This window comes from Tachysurus fulvidraco, chromosome 17 (assembly GCF_022655615.1).
Source record: "Tachysurus fulvidraco isolate hzauxx_2018 chromosome 17, HZAU_PFXX_2.0, whole genome shotgun sequence".
Classification (NCBI taxonomy): Eukaryota; Metazoa; Chordata; class Actinopteri; order Siluriformes; family Bagridae; genus Tachysurus; species Tachysurus fulvidraco.
In genome coordinates this window covers 2,711,387-2,728,886 of record NC_062534.1, presented here as the reverse complement: position 1 = coordinate 2,728,886, position 17,500 = coordinate 2,711,387, and the positions used below count along the sequence as shown (strand labels likewise).

The 17,500-nt window shown below is 38.8% G+C and overlaps 3 protein-coding genes across 3 annotated transcripts in view; all 3 read left to right on the top strand.

Annotated features, from left to right (window-relative positions):
* LOC113648389 overlaps nucleotides 1-1,582 on the top strand; it is a 2,148-nt gene extending 566 nt beyond the window's left edge. The window contains exons 2-6 of the mRNA XM_047802130.1: nucleotides 1-40; nucleotides 277-612; nucleotides 719-841; nucleotides 947-990; nucleotides 1,092-1,582. The exon at nucleotides 1-40 is cut by the window's left edge and continues 302 nt beyond it. Of these exons, the coding sequence (XP_047658086.1) occupies nucleotides 1-40; nucleotides 277-612; nucleotides 719-841; nucleotides 947-990; nucleotides 1,092-1,223 (675 nt within the window). The 3' untranslated portion in view covers nucleotides 1,224-1,582. The remainder of the gene's footprint in view (nucleotides 41-276; nucleotides 613-718; nucleotides 842-946; nucleotides 991-1,091) is intronic.
* Nucleotides 1,583-5,934: 4,352 nt separating this feature from the next.
* Nucleotides 5,935-7,686, top strand: LOC125139266 (T cell receptor alpha chain MC.7.G5-like). Its single transcript, XM_047802609.1, has 4 exons — nucleotides 5,935-5,962; nucleotides 6,083-6,433; nucleotides 6,685-7,014; nucleotides 7,679-7,686. Exons 1-4 carry the CDS (start codon nucleotides 5,935-5,937, stop codon nucleotides 7,684-7,686), a joined length of 717 nt encoding a protein of 238 aa, XP_047658565.1.
* Nucleotides 7,687-8,318: 632 nt separating this feature from the next.
* On the top strand, nucleotides 8,319-13,187 carry LOC113648386. The gene is made up of 6 exons (XM_027155543.2): nucleotides 8,319-8,395; nucleotides 8,996-9,346; nucleotides 10,239-10,574; nucleotides 11,422-11,535; nucleotides 11,848-11,888; nucleotides 12,680-13,187. The coding sequence occupies exons 1-6, from the start codon at nucleotides 8,353-8,355 to the stop codon at nucleotides 12,794-12,796; spliced, it is 1,002 nt and encodes a 333-aa protein (XP_027011344.2). The 5' UTR covers nucleotides 8,319-8,352; the 3' UTR covers nucleotides 12,797-13,187.
* Nucleotides 13,188-17,500: the final 4,313 nt, after the last annotated feature.

Sequence of the window (17,500 nt, the reverse complement as noted above, 5' to 3'; positions counted from 1 at the left end):
TTAACGAGGTTTGGAAACGGAACATTTTTATCAGTCAAAGGTAAAAAATGAATTTACTTCATTTTAATATTAACCATTGGGTGTCAGATTTACTCATTAAATCACATGTCTGTGGTCAGTGGATGTACTGATATTCTTCCTTGTCATTATGTTTCACTTCAAATAAAATACTCCACACTTGCATCTGTTTCCCGACAATCCATTTCAATATGATTTCTCTAATGTACAAAAAAGTATAATATATAACTGAAATAATGACCTGAATGTCGTTAACAGATACTGAACATGTAAAAGTGAGGGTGTGGCAACACAGCACGAGGGACTCGGTTCCTGCAGGAGCCTCAGTGACTCTGCAGTGCTCGGTTCTCTCTGAGAGCAGAGCAGCAGAACTCCAAGTGCTCTGGTTCAGAGCTGCTCCACCACAATCCCATCCTCAAATCATTTACACTCATCATGACAGCAGCCGTCAGTGTGAGATCGACTCTTCTACACACACCTGTGTGTACAACTTCTCCAAGAACATCCTCAGCCTCAATGATACTGGAACTTACTACTGCGCTGTGCTCCTGTGTGGGAAGATCATCTTCGGGAACGGGACATCAGTACAGATGGGTAAGAACACATTCATGTTACTCGTATCTGTTTGCTTGTAAATATTTAAAATATCTCCACGGTTCTACACAGAGCACATATTCATCATTGTGATGTTTATATACAGTATCTACGGAGGGATCTGATGCTGTAGTGATCTGCCTTGCTGTAGCGTTAACTGTGTGTGTGGTGGTGATTTTTGCTCAACTGATTTTAAAGCGTAAAAAACAAAAGAATGAAAAACACCGAGGTAAATCTTCCTTTAATAGTATATAATATATTATATATAAATATTATATAATATAAATTGTTTAGTCAGTCTAGATCCAGTCTAATAAGTCTCTTCCCTTTACAGTGAGACTTCCACGAGGTTCAGTGAAGGAGGAAACACACAATGAGGTAACGAACGAGACACAGTACATACACGGCATTAAGAGTTATCTAAAAACAAATACACATTAATAGTGTTATTTCAGAACCCTTTCTATTCGCTCCTGCAGGGCCGTGATGCCGTGGAGCTGAATTACGCTGCCCTGAGTTTCACCGAGAGGAAAACTAAAAGAGGAAGAAAAAAAAAACGACAAAATCAAGACACGGTTTATTCTGAAGTGATTAAATTGCCTCGTAATTAGATTTTCTATAATTGTAGTTTTTCTAAATAAAAGATGTCAGTCTGTTCATTGTCACTGTTTACGCATGTTAATGACATATAAGTGTTAATGCATTGTAATCATTAATGTTAATAATAAGAGTGTGCAGTAATTAATATCATTAATTATATTAAAATCAATGTTTTTTTTTAAATATGTAGCATTCAGATAATTATGATCAAAATCTTGCTCTCCGTAAGCACAATATAATAGAAAATACAAAAATGTATTGTCTCAATGTAACTTGTACACATTGGAGTGCAACTATACATGACACGTGACTATATAAAGCATAAACACACAATAAAGTGTATATGAACTACACAACAGAGTAAACCTCAAGAACATGCTATAAATATAGTTTGACAGTTGAAGACGTACTTATTCATGAACCACTTCAAATAGCACTTACTTTCCTGTTTGTTGTATGTGTGTATAAACTCACACACACACAAACACACACACACACACACACACACACACACACACACACACAAACACACACACACACACACACACACACACACACACACACACACACACACACACACACACACAAAAATAATAAAAATCGGCCGTGTTTTAGACTCATGGTATCTTAAGTATGTAACCTAGTGAACCAGAGTTAATGTATTCAATAGTAGAGACTTGAGGACTTTAGTACGTCGCTCTGGATAAGGGGGTCTGCCCATTGCTGTAAATGTAAATGTAAATATGCATTTTGCAGAATGTTCAGCATAGAACAATAAAAACAAAAGGCTGTTGATGAAAACCAATGACAGGATATTGTACTCATAATTTCCTTATGCTGTGTACAAGCCAGATTTCCACACGTGTTCAAGTAACACGTTAGAAGACATCTCAGATACACAATGTAGGTCCATGTGCTTACAAACTGCATTCACCAAACAAGGGGATATTTACTTTGATAGCATCCTGAATGTCTCACAATATGTAGATTTGTTGGGTTTATCACATTATTATTATTATTATTATTATTATTATTATTATTATTATTATTATTATTATTATTATTATTATTATTTTTATAATGACCAGAATATGGGATATGGGTTCTCTCAGATATTATTGTAAGAAGTTCAGTGGTATATGTTGTCCCTCCCCTTAGCTACTGAATAAATTCAGTTAAATTATTTTTTGAGTGGACATCAAATTTACACTGTTATACAAGCTGAACACTCACTACTTTACATTGGAGCACAGTGTCATTTCTTCAGTGTTGTCACATGTAAAGATATAATGTGAGGGGTGTACTTACTTCTGTCAGATGCTATGTATATATATATATGGAATGTCACCTCGCTGGGGGGGAGGAGCCTGAGCTGGTGCGGGAGGTTGAGAGATACCGACTAGAGATAGTTGGGCTCGCCTCCACGCACAGCTTGGGCTCTGGAACCCAACTCCTCGAGAGAGGCTGGACTACTCTACTACCTCTGGCGGTCTGGTGTGGGCTTGCTCATAGCCCCCCAGCTCAGCAGCCATGTGTTGGAGTTCACCCCAGTGAACGAGAGGGTCACCCCAGTGAACGCCTTCAGGTCAGGGAGAGGTCTCTCACTGTTATTTGTGCTTATGGGCCAAATGGCAGTGTAGAGTACCTGACATTCTTGTCGTCTCTGGGAGGGGTGTTAGAAAGTGCCCCAACCGGTGACAGTGACATCTGGAGGGGCGTGATTGGGAGGAACACCCCCCCCCCCCCCGAACTGAACCCGAGTGGTGTTCTGTTATTGGACTTCTGTGCTAGTCACAGTTTGTCCATAACGAACACCATGTTCAAGCATAAGGGTATCCATCAGTACACATGGCACCAGGACACCCTAGGTCGGAAGTCGATGATCGACTTTGTGGTTGTTTCATCTGACCTCCGGCCGTGTGTCTTGGACACTCGGGTAAAGAGAGGGGCGGAGCTGTCAACTGATCACCACCTGGTGGTGAGTTGGGTCCGATGGCAGGGGAGGAAGTTGGACAGACTTGGCAAACCCAAACGTACTGTGAGGGTCCGCTGGGAACATTTAGCAGAGTCTGCTGTCAGAGAGATCTTCAACTCTCACCTCCTGCAGAGCTTCAACCAGATCCCGAGGGAGGTTGGAGACATTGAGTCCGAGTGGACCATGTTCTCCACCTCCATTGTCGATGCAGCCGCATGGAGCTGTGGCCGTAAGGTCTCCGGTGCCTGTCGTGGTTGCAATCCCCGAACCCGATGGTGGACCCCGGAAGTAAGGGATGCCGTCAAGCTGAAGAAGGAGGCCTATTGAGCCTGGTTGGCTCGGGGGACTCCAGAGGAAGCTGAAAGTTACCGGAGTGCCAAGCGAGCTTCGGCCAGGGTGGTTGCAGAGGCAAAAACTCGGGTCTGGGAGGAGTTCAGTGAGGCCATGGAGAAGGACTATCGGTTGGCCTCGAAGAAATTCTGGCAAACCATCCGGCACCTCAGGAGGGGGAAGCAGTGCCCTGCTCACACTGTTTACAAAAGACCTTCAGCATGCACTGGGATGGTTTGCAGCCGAGTGTGAAGCGACGGGGATGAGAATCAGCACCTCCAAGTCCGAGGCCATGGTTCTCAGCCAGAAAAGGGTGGCTTGACCCCTTCAGGTTGGTGGAGAGCTCCTGCCTCAAGTGGAGGAGTTTAAGTATCTTGGGGTCCTGTTCAGGAGTGAGGGAAGGATGGAGCAGGAGATCGACAGGCGGATCGGTGTATCTTCTGCAGTGATGCGGTCGATATACCGATCTGTTGTGGTGAAGAAAGAGCTGAGCCACAAGGCGAAGCTCTCTATTTACCAGTCGATCTACGTTCCTACCCTCACCTATGGTCATGAGCTTTGGGTCATGACCAAAACGACAAGATCCCGGATACAGGCGGCCAAAATGAGTTTCCTCCGCAGGGTGGATGTGCGCACCCTTAGATATAGGGTGATGAGCTCAGTCACTCGGGAGGAGCTCAGAGTAGAGTCGCAGCTCCTCCACATTGAGAGGGGTCAGCTGAGGCTGCTCGGGCATCTGTTTCGGATGCCTCCTGGACGCCTCCCTGGGGAGGTGTTCCGGGCATGTCCAACCGGGAGGAGGCCCCTAGGTCCTAGGAAGACCTAGGACACGCTGGAGGGACTATGTCTCTCGGCTGGCCTGGGAACGCCTCGGTATTCCCCCGGAAGATCTGGAGGAAGTGTCAGGGAGAGGGAAGTCTGGGTGTCCCTGCTTAGACTGCTGCCCCTGTGACCCGGCCCCGGATAAGCGGCAGAAAATGGATGGATGGATGGATGGATATATATATATATATATATATATATATATATATATATATATATATATATATGTATATATATATATACAGAGAGAGAGAGATAGAGAGAGAGAGAGAGAGAGAGAGAGAGAGAGAGAGAGAGAGAGAGAGAGACAGAGAGATGTGATTGGTTAGCGTCACAGTTGTGAAGGCGGAGCCACATTAAGGCCTGGATTAAACTCCTCCCACATTCACACTGACATCCCAGACTTTATGTTCATGGTCATAAACATTCAGTATTTAAGGGATCATTAATTTTCTTTCAGTTTTATTTTATTTATTGTTTTGTTATAGATTAATACTTTAAAAAACTTGAAAAGTCTTTTATTTGTAATTTTCTCCTTTTTTTTCATATTTTTAAAATTCTACGCTATTTTCCAAGCCATATTAGCCTTAGCATATTGTTTTCATGAAGCAATTTAAATCTATATGGAAATTCTGTAGGATTGTAGAACTTCTTTCAGCTTTGTGTTACAGCAGCTTGTGTCTGTAATGCAGAAATCTGGCTTCAGGGAGGAAAAGGCCTGGATTATGTGGATTAGGTGAAATCCTGCTTTCTCAGATTAACTGACACCCAAACACACACACACCCAACACACACACACACACACACACACACACACACACACACACACACACACACACACACACACACAGGCCTGGATTATGTGGATTAGGTGAAATCCTGCTTTCTCAGATTAAGTGACACCCAAACACACACACACACACACACACACACACACACACACACACACACACACACACACACACACACACGCCCACACGCCCACACACACACACGCTCACACACACACGCCCACACACACACACACACACACACACACACACACACACACACACACACACACACACACACACACTCACATACAAAGGACACAAAGTTTTTAAGTTATTATTATTATTACTACTACTACCACCACTACTACTACTACTACTACTACTACTACTACTAATAATAATAATAATAATAATAATAATAATAATAATAATAGGTTTATTTGGGCAAGAAAACAATAAAATATGAATCTGGTGTAAATTATTTTCTAGGAAATATATATTTTAATTTTAGTGTTTAATGCTATTCCAGATAAATATTGGTAACAGATGCAAAAACATTAAATTTAAGTTTTCTGCTCATATTTTAAGAAACTGACAGCGCATGAATGAATGAATGAATCAATGAATCAATGAATCAATCAATAAACTTATGAAGATCTTAAAGTGTTATTCCACAAACCTGCCAGGAACAGCACTAATGACCACAGTCAGTTACCTCAGTCACACTGTGATGTCACAGTTTCACATCATAAATTACTGCCACTAAGTGAGATGTGTTCATCTGCCAGTTGAGTGAGAAGAAGCACAGACCTCAGACTGATGATGATGATGATGATGTGGATCACAGTTGGTAAGTGGCCATGTTTATGTACTTGTTCCAGACACAGGATAAGGATTATTTTATGAATTATTGTTTAGAATACGCTTTAGTAAACTTCTTTATGTGTCACTCTTAATTTCTCGATATTAGTTTCTATACAGCCTGTTTCTATACAGCCAGTCGCTCAGCCTGACCCATGGATCTCTGCTGGTGTTGGTGAGAACGTGACTCTGAGCTGCTTTAAGTTGAACGACGATAACTCTGGATCTGTCGTTTGGTACAAACAAAAAGTCGGACACGAGCCTCGCGGATTAGTCGCAGTTCAACATGAACCCGTTTATGAAAAGGAGTTTGAACCACCAAAATTCAGCATCAAGAAAAATAAAAAAAGCTGCCATTTAAAAATCGCTAACGTGGAACCATCAGATGAAGCCGTGTATTACTGTGGATACAGAATATTTTTAACGAGTTTTGGAAACGGAACATTTTTATCAGTCAAAGGTAAAAATTTAATTTAATTCATTTTAATATTAACCATTGGGTGTCATATTTACTCATTAAATCACATGTCTGTGGTCAGTGGATGTACTGATATTCTTATGACATGATTATTTACTTATTTATTGATGTGTTTCACTTAAAAAACTAAAAATACTCCACACTTGCATCTGTTTCCCGACAAATATGATTTCTCTGAAGTACAAAAAAAGTATAATATATAACTGATATAATGACCTGAATGTCATTAACAGGTACTGAAGATGTAAAAGTGAGGGTGTGGCAACACAGCACGTGGGACTCAGTCCCTGCAGGAGCCTCATTGACTCTGCAGTGCTCGGTTCTCTCTGAGAGCAGAGCAGCAGAACTCCAAGTGCTCTGGTTCAGAGCTGCTCCACCACAATCCCATCCTCAAATCATTTACACTCATCATGACAGCAGCCGTCAGTGTGAGATCGACTCTTCTACACACACCTGTGTGTACAACTTCTCCAAGAACATCCTCAGCCTCTATGATACTGGAACTTACTACTGCGCTGTGCTCCTGTGTGGGAAGATCATCTTCGGGAATCCAAAACGCTCTGGTCACGCCGCAAATATTCCGTTAGTGTTCTGAAAACTGGAAACAGAAGTGCGCCATCATCTCGTTTTGCCGCTCTAACTCCTAATTGGGATATTCAAAGTCTACTTCATGTTTATAGCCCAGGTCCTAACGAATCAAATAAGCCCTCATTTGAGCCAATCGGTTCTTGTATGGCAGAGATAGACGGCTGAGAAGCCAATGGTGGCATGACCTCATTTTTGGGAACCCGCCTTTGACTGACAATTACTCCTTCCAATAGCAATGAAATGGGCTGGGACCTATACAGCCGTTTAGCCAATAAGCAGACGATTCCAACGGTATATGACATGCCGTATGTTCTTTGCCTGTGTCTGCGTGAACTGGATGCGCAGAAGAATTCTTGCGTAATCCCTGACCTTTTGTCCCTCTCACAGCTCAGGGTGTCAAGTTACAGGCCTGTTTTCACACCAGAGTGATAGAGAGAGAGTCTAGGCTTATTTATGGCTTGTCAGACTGAGCCTGCAGCCTTTTATTTCAAAGTTATATAGTAAACAAGTACACAAAAACGCTGCACCTGATGACCAGGGCCGTAGAAAAATATTCATATAAAATCCATTTTTGGGTCTTTTGACTTGAAAATTTTTTCTAAGACTCACAGTTGTTGGTTTGTCTCTAACATGTTCCAGAAAAATAAGATTAATCAGTTTATCAGAAAAACAACCCAGGCGGACAGGAAAATCTGCATTAAAACCCCTGTAACTTTGTGCCAGTAAGGCCTAGAATCAATCTGAAACTAGTTTCTGAAACTAGAGAATCTTTCAAATGAGACCAGGCTCACCCCTGTGTGTCAAAGTATGTGGGAGCTGTACCACTTTTTGTTGGATAATGGATAAAATCAAGGCAAAATGTCTAAAGTGTCACCTTTAAATGTAAAGTATATAAATACATTACATCAACTAGTCAAAAAAAAAACATGTTTTGTCTAAAGACTAAATTATTTACACAACAGCTAAAGCTGGTGACGGACACACACACACACACACACACACACACACACACACACACACACACACACACACACACACACACACACATATATATATATATATATTCTACAACCTTTCTCAAAACTAATATTAAAATTATATAATATTACTATAAAATTAATATTTTTATTTAGTCCTGATTTAGTTACATCTCATTGGGGCCCCAGACCTGACAGTAGACATACTTTTTTTTTTTCTGTAACTTGTGACTTGAAGCAGCCAATAAGATGAAAGTCTGAGGAGCAAAACACTCAGTTCTTTCGTCATCTGACCACTTTTCAGCAGCTCAACCTGAGTGTTCTTTTATTCTGAAGATGGTTCCACTCTGGATAATTGCTATAACTCTATACATGATGTGTAAGTTGTATTTATTTATTTATGTATTATTATTATTATTATTATTATTATTATTATTATTATTTATGACATCTTTATGTAGTATAAATAAAGCTATAATATTTATGACTAAATGTTACAAGTATTCAAGAATATTTTTAATATTTTGCATTTAAATTTACTAAGAATTCTGTAATACTGTAATAATGTAATACAAAATGCAAGGAGACTTGTTTTATTTTTTATTTTTTGTAGACAAAGATTTTTTTTCTCTTCATCTGTCATATGAAATAAATGACTAAACAGTAGATTAAACCGGGACAGTACTTATTTTCCCAACATTAAAAAAAAGAATTTACAATTCCACTGAATTTCAAGGTAAACCTTCTGCAATGAATTCCTTACTCAGGAGTTATTTCTAATACAATTGCTTTCATCTAAATTCTGATGTTTTTATTTGCTTTTAAATGTTTGAAATGTCATTGGTTTTGTCTTGAGACTGAATGTTGGTCTGAGGCTTTGCTCGGGAAAAAAAAATTCTCTCGATGTGACTACCCGGGGGGCAGATAATAAAAATAAATTCTTTTTTATATTATTATTCTTTTTTATTTTATTTTCCAGGTCCTGCCCGATCGGTGGATTTTTTCCGTCCTTCGTTCCTCTCAGTGAGGTTCGGAGAATGTATTAGCCTTATCTGTCCATTCGGACACAATCAGAGGACTGAAAGCGTGATTTGGTACAAACAAAGTGTCGGAGAGATGCCTCGAAAAATCGGAGAAAGAATAGTATATAAGGAGGTCAAATTTTCCCCAGAGTTCAAGAATTCAGGCTTTATTATGGAGATGACTGATAAGGGCATTTCTCTGACAATTCCAAATATAAAACAGGATCATGAAGGACTTTACTACTGTGGGAAATTATTTACATTGGAGAACGTTACGCTGTCTAATGGAACGTTCTTGGCTGTGTCAGGTAATTTACTTACATTCAATTTCTTCCTATAGTAATGATGGTGATTAAACATAAGAAACTCCCATTTTATGGAGCTTAAATATTTCGATACTCAGTGAACATATTTAACAGATTTTTCAACCGAAATTTTTAATTGAATCGAAATTTTCAATTCAGTTTTAATTAAAAAATCGTTATATAAAACGTTATTTTTTTTGAAAACTATACTGGAACTTAAATAAAAAGTCTATGGTGACTATTTTGGACCAAAGTAGATTAGAAAATGTCTCTCATAAAAAATATTAAAGCATTGGATCAAGCTGTAAATTCCACTCCAGAGCTCCCAGGGTTCTGAGCTTTTTTCTGGACCTACATGATCCATCCTGATGCTCCAGCCCTGGTTGGAGTCTCATCTCTTGGTGGTCGCTCTGCTGGAGATAGATCTGCATGGACAATCTGTGACCCGTGGGATTGCTGTTGATTCGGAGACACTGTCTCCAAACTTCCGATGCGTCAGTCAGCTTTGTGCTCTTGTCTTCATCAGGGAAACTTTAAAGAATTATTAAGTCTTTAATGAACTTAGAAATGACTCTGACCTGTTACAGTAGTTCCTCAGGAGCTTTTGGTTACACAATTCCACTGGAATATAAACTGTTGTATTGAGGACATTATTCACATTGACATTATCAACTGTCCAGTGCCACCCAAATGAGGATGAGGTTCACTTCTGAGTCTGGTTCCTCTCAAGGTTTCTTCCTCATATCATCTCAGGGAGATTTTCCTAACAACCGTCACTTCAGACCTGATCGTTATGGATAGATGTGAATGATAAATAGATAATTTCAGGAATGTTCATTTATTTTTTAAGTGTTGAGTACATGACCGTCTTTTATTTCTATATCACACTGATCAGATGACAGAGATGTAAAAGTGAGTGTGTGGCAGCACGGCGTGTCGGACTCGGTTCCTGCAGGAGCCTCAGTGACTCTGCAGTGCTCGGTTCTCTCTGAGAGCAGAGCAGCAGAACTCCAAGTGCTCTGGTTCAGAGCTGCTCCACCACAATCCCATCCTCAAATCATTTACACTCATCACAACAGCAGCCATCAGTGTGAGAGCGACTCTTCTACACACACCTGTGTGTACAACTTCTCCAAGAACATCCTCAGCCTCAATGATACTGGAACTTACTACTGCGCTGTGCTCTTGTGTGGGAAGATCATCTTCGGGAACGGGACATCGGTACAAATGGGTAAGAACACATTCACTTAATTAAAATATGAGACAATAAATTTCTTATTTTTTTATTCATTTTTTAACATAGATATTCATACACATTGATACAATCACAGATAGAGTTTATATCCTCATCAGATTTTGTAATATACAGTGTGCTACTTGAACACACACACACACTCACACACACACACACGCACTGACATGCCGAAACACACACATACACAGACACACAAACACACCAACACACACACACACACACACACACACACACACACACACACACACACACACTCACACATATATATGTATATATTATACATATGCACACACACACCGACACCCACACACACACACACCGACACCCCCACACACACACACACACACACACACACACACACACACACACACACACACACACACACACACACACACAAACACAAACGAACAGATACACAAACACACCAACACACAGACGCCCAGGGTACGTATATATTGTACATATGCACACACAGACACCCACCCACACAGACAGATACACAAACACACCAACACACAAAGACACACACACTACATATAAAGCCCATTGTAAGACATAAAATATCTACATTCAGTGCAGTTGTATATTTCTCATATATACATTTAGCTTCACTACCATCATTTAATTTTACTTGATAATAATATATTAAAGTGGGATAAAAAGTGGGTCATATTTGTCCTTTATAAATGATCTCAGTCATGGTGATGGACTGTATACTTAAATCCAGAACAGGTTTAAAACACACTTGTTATAGATAATGTTTTTTGTAATATACAGCACAATGTACATCTTTATTATAATTTCTTGTATGTTTAAGCTACAGAACAATCTACAGATCCTGTAGTGATCTACCTCGCTGTAGCTTTGGGAGTGTGTGTGCTTGTGATCGTTGTTCATATCGCAACCTGTAAAGAAAGAAACTGTGAATGTTTCACTGGTGAGTCTTTATTATGTGTTGTATAGAAACTTAATTATTCAGTATAATACAAATAATACATATATCTAAGGCAGCCTGGGAAACACTTCAGATGATAAAAATGTTTGCTAAATTTTGTTTCTAGATTTTTTGATTATTTAGATTATTATATTTAGATTAATTGTGAGATGTCCATAAGCCACAGAAAGATCAGATGATTTTTCTCACATCGCCACACATTTACTTTCAAAATGATTTCTTATTTAAACAAAAACATTCTATATTAAAAACATTATATAGATATTGTATGAACATTTTTTTTTCTTTTTAAAGAGAAATCTCAAGAATGTAAAGTAACGAAAACAGAAAATAAGGTAACTAATGTTGAGATTCTTCTCCTTTTGCCTCTTCTTCTTCTTCTTCTTCTTCTTCTTCTTCTTCTTTTTTTTCTTTCTTTTCTTAACATTCTTATTATGTTGCTTCATATTTCACAATAACAAAAGCCTTATTTGATTTGGATTTATTGTACTTGGGTATTTAAGCGATTAATAACAAGCTTCCTGAAAACGTCTGTTTTATCGTTCAGTCAGTAATAATATTCCTGTTAGACTTAAACCTTAAAATACAAAAAAAAAAAAAAAACACAATTGGATGAAAGAGATTTGATGATTTCCTGTCTGAATTACTTTACCTGGGGGGCACGATTGCTTAGTGGTTAGCACGTTCACCTCACACCTCCGGGGTTGGGGGTTCGATTCCCACCTCCGCCTTATTTGCATGTTCTCCGCGTGCCTCGGGGGTTTCCTCCAGGTACTCCAGTTTCCTCCCCGGTCCAAAGACATGCATGGTAGGTTGATTGGCATCTCTGGAAAATTGTCCGTAGTGTGTGAGTGAATGAGAGTGTGTGTGTGCCCTGCGAAGGGTTGGCAATCCGTCCAGGGTGTATCCTGCCTCGATGCCCGATGACGCCCGAGACTCGCTGTGACCCGAGAAAGTTCAGATAAGCGGTAGAAAATGAATGAATCAATTAATTACTTTACCTTAAAAACTAATCAGCTTAAATAAGGCTAAATGTCACAATATGCTAATATTTGCATCATTGACCTACACTATGTAATAAAACACAACTTTTTATTAAATAAATCTCTCCTATCTGTTCCCACAGAGCCGTGATGCTGGGGAGCTGAATTATGTTGCCTCACTGATTAATAAAAAGACAGGAAAGACAGAAAGAGCTCACGATAACATTTATACTGAAGTGATTTACTCTTCTGTGTCTTAGAAAATAGATGTCATTTATTTTCTCATGTTAATTACTCTCATATGTATAGTCTTCATTTCCTGATAAAAAATCATTAACATGTCATAAACAAACAAACAAACAAACAAACAAACAAACAAATAAATAAATGTGTAGTGTTTGTAGTGACAGTCTCAGAGTATTCCAAGAGTAAAAACTTATTTTTTTTGCATTCTTTTTTACATTTCTTCTCTTTTTTCTTTCTTATCTACAGTTATCAAGTATCAGATGAGAGAGAGAAAAAAAAGATAATATTAGCCATTAAGTATAAAGTACGCTTTTAATAATATTTCAATTCAGTTTAGTTCATAATAAGTTCACATAAGTGCTTAAATCTCTAACATTGAATACATTAATGCTGCTTCACTAGGTTACATATTTAAGATACCATGAGTTTGAAACATTTGTTCAAAGTTACAATGAAAACGTGTCAAAGGTTGTGTTTTGTTTCTTTGTTTTTAAATGCAAAAGATAAGGAAAGAAGTGCTATTTGAAGTGTTTCCTGAATAAGTAGGTCTTCAACCGCTGCTTTAAAATAGCCAGTGACTCAGCTGTCCGGACCTCTAGGGGAAGATCGTTCCACCACCTTATTCATGAACCACTTCAACTAGCACTTCCTTTCCTGTTTGTTGTATGTGTGTATATACACACACACACACACACACATACACACACACACACACACACACACACACACACACACACACAAACACACACACACACACACACACACAAACACACACACACACACACAAAATAAAAAAATAAAAAAATTAAAAAAATCAGCAGTGTTTTAGACTCATGGTATCTTAAGTATGTAACCTAGTGAACCAGAGTTAATGTCTTCAATAGTAGAGACTTGAGGACTTTTGTACTTCGCTGTGGATAAGGGGGTCTGCCCAATGCTGTAAATGTAAATGTAATCTAAATGTAAATATGCATTTTGCAGAAGGTTCAGCGTAGAACAGAAGGCTGTTGATGAAAACCAATGACAGGATATTGTACTTGTAATTTCCTTATGCTGTGTACAAGCCAGATTTCCACACGTGTTCAAGTAACAAGTTAGAAGACATCTCAGATACACAATGAAGGTCCATGTGCTTACAAACTGCATTCACCAAACAAGGGGATATTTACATGAATGGCATCCTTATGCTTTATTTACCTCATTTATCCAATTGGGCATTTGAGAGTTAAGGGCCTTGATCAGGGTCCCAGGAGCAGCAGTTTGTTGGACCTTGAATTTGAACTCATGACCTTCTGATCAGTAGTTCAGTAACTTGCGACATGGGATATGGTAGCCTAGTGGTTAAGGTGTTGAAGTACTGGTCAGAAAGTTTAAGTCCACCAAGCTGCCATGGCTACCGGGCTCCTAAGCAAGGCCCTTGATGTTCAGTCGTATAAAAAATGTAAGTTGCTCTGGATAAAGGTGTTTCCTTCTTCCCCCTATAAGTATTGGATATCCACACTTCAGATAAAACCCAGAGAGATTAATAACAATCTAGGTTTCAAAACAAATTTATTCATCTATTCATTCTATACCACATGAGATGGGAATACAATCTGGATTTATAGCATCCTAACAGCATGTGTTTAGGAGATGGGAGCAAACAAAAGGAACCCAGAGGAACCTTCCATAGATATGAGGCCAGCATGAAAAACTCCATATGCAGTTCAGTAGAATATGTTGAACACCCCCCCCCCTCCCCAAGCTACTGATTAAATTTAGTTAAATTTTAATTTGTATAACAAAATGTACAAGCTTTACAGAAATAATATGTAAAATGTATATTATACATTTTGGATATAATTTTTTTATTTATATTTAATAAGCAAGCCCGAGCTCTGCAGCGGCAAAGAAAAGCACCCAGAGACGTCATGAGGTAAAACTTTGAGAGGAACCAGATTCTGATGACCTAAGAGCTTGATTATAAATCATTTCCCTTTTTTAACTGTATAGTATAGAGTCAAAGGGTTAAGTTTACTAACACGAACTAGAACATTAAAGATGTTTCTGAATTCAGTTTAGTTTTAATTAAAAGCGTGTCTAAGGTCAGCACATCTATCTGAACTTGTTCCTAGTTTTAGTGCACTTTTCATCACTGACTTCTGCTGGCCAATGTGTGAGTTACAAACACACATGTAGGTGTAATGGAAATTTAAAGTGAACATGTGACTTGTTCCAGCCAATCAGATGAAAGTCTTCAGTATAAAATTCAGAGGTTTGGCTCTCTAATACTTTCAAACATCTTGACCTAAGGATCATGTGGTTTATGATGTCTCCACTCTGGATTATTGTTTTATCTCTTAACACAATATGTAAGTCTACATTTTTTTAAAAAAATATTTAAAATGCTAAAATGTCTACATATTTCTTTTATTGCACCAGATCTGACTTGAATTGTTTTTTTAGTTCCAGCCCACGCTGAGGATTTTAACCGATTATCGTTTGTCTCGGTGAAGTCTGGACAAGGTGTGACTCTGAACTGCAGGTTTCAAGATACGCACAATAAGGAACTTGTGGCTTGGTACAAACAAACCTTTGGAGAGATGCCTCAGGAAGTGGGGAAAATTATAGCAAATAGAAACATACAAATTTCCCCGAAGTTCGACTCCTTAAGGTTTAAAGTAGAGAAAATCATCAATGGGACTTCTTTATCGATTGTACAAATGAAGAAACGTGAAGAAGGATTGTATCTCTGTGGAGCATACACATGGGGCAAATTTTATTTTTCCAGTGGAACTTTTATAACTAATGTTGAGATTCTTCTCTTTTCCCCTCTTTTTCTTTTTCTATTTTTTTTCTTTTCTTAGCATTCTTATTATGTTGCTTCAGATTTCACAATAACAAAAGCTTTATTTGATTTGGATTTAAGGGGGGCATGGTGGCTTAGTGGTTAGCACGTTCACCTCACACCTCCAGGGTCGGGGGTTAGATTCCCGCCTCAGCCTTGTGTGTGTGGAGTTTGCATGTTCTCCCCGTGCCTCGGGGGTTTCCTCCGGGTACTCCGGTTTCCTCCCCTGGTCCAAAGACATGCATGGTAGGTTGATTGGCATCTCTGGAAAATTGTCCCTAGTGTGTGAGTGTGTGAATGAATGAATGAGAGTGTGTGTGTGCCCTGCGATGGGTTGGCACTCCGTCCAGGGTGTATCCTGCCTCGATGCCCGATGATGCCTGAGATAGGCACAGGCTCCCCGTGACCCGAGAAGTTCAGATAAGCGGTAGAAAATGAATGAATGAATTACTTTACCTTAAAAACTAATCCAGCTCAAATAAGGCTAAATGTCCCAATATGCTAATAGTTGCATCATTGACCTACACTGTAGAATAAAACACAACGTTTTAATAAATAAATCTCTCCTATCTGTTCCCACAGAGCCGTGATGCTGGGGAGCTGAATTATGTTGCCTCACTGATTAATAAAAAGACAGGAAAGACAGAACGAGCTCACGATAACATTTATACTGAAGTGATTTACTCTTCTGTGTCTTAGATAATAGACGTCATTTATTTTCTCATGTTAGTTACTCTCATATGTATAGTCTTCATTTCCTGATAGAAAATCATTAACATGTCATAAATAAATAAATAAATAAATAAATAAATAAATAAACAAATAAATAAACAAATAAATAAATAAATAGTGTTTGTAGTGACAGTCTCATAGTATTCCAAGAGTAAAACATATTTTTTAGCATTTTTATTTTATTTCTTATCTTTTTTTTAATCTACAATTATTGAGTACCAGGTGTGAAAAAAAAAAAAAAGATTGTATTTTAGCTCGCAAGAAAATATTAGCCATTAAGTATAAAGTACGCTTTTAATAATATTTCAATTCATTTCAGTTCAATTCATTTGTCTAGTGTTTTATCCAAGCAGCTTTACAGAAGTATAGAAATATTTAAAAGTTTAAAATTAAGTTACTATATACAGATTATCTATATAACCTTTATCTCTAATGATCAAGTCTGAGGTGACGGTGGTGAGGAAAAACTCCCTGAGATGATATGAGGAAGAAATCTTGAGAGGAACCAGACTCAAAAGTGAACTTCATCCTCATTTAGTGACACCAACTCAGAACACTGGGAGTTCTGAAGTGACGTTTATAGCTCGAGAGAGAGTGAGAGAAAATATGCCTCGCTGTGTGCCTCACCTGCCTCACTGTGTGCGTCACGTGCCTTGCTCCCCCAACCTGGATCTCGCCGGGATCGTGGTCCCCTCAGATACGGGATTGGCACGTCGGGAGCCGCGCCTCGAGGGGGGGTACTGTCAGGATCCAGCCCGGACATTGGCCACATACTTTTGTTGATGTTTGGTGTTCACATGTCTGCTCTGCCCTTGTCTCTTCCTCCCTGCATCTGCACACCTGTTCCTCATGTGTCTAATTGTTGTTAGTATTTAGTTTAGCCGTGTTGCCTTAATCAGCGTGGAATCCTCTGATGTCTGTTGTTGTCATCTGTTGTCTTGTCTCTAGTCTGTGTCCCTGTTTCGTGTTTTTTTTTTACTTCTTAAACCCAGTTTATTTTACGCTATCCTGCATTTGGGTCTGTTTTATCCCCGTGTTGCTGACAGCATCCACTTTTTTTCTTTTCTAAGTGTTGTCCTTTTTGTTGTTGTTGTTGTTGCTGTTAAAAAACAAAAATATAATTAAAAAAATGTCAATTATTTTAATGTGATTCTTGTCT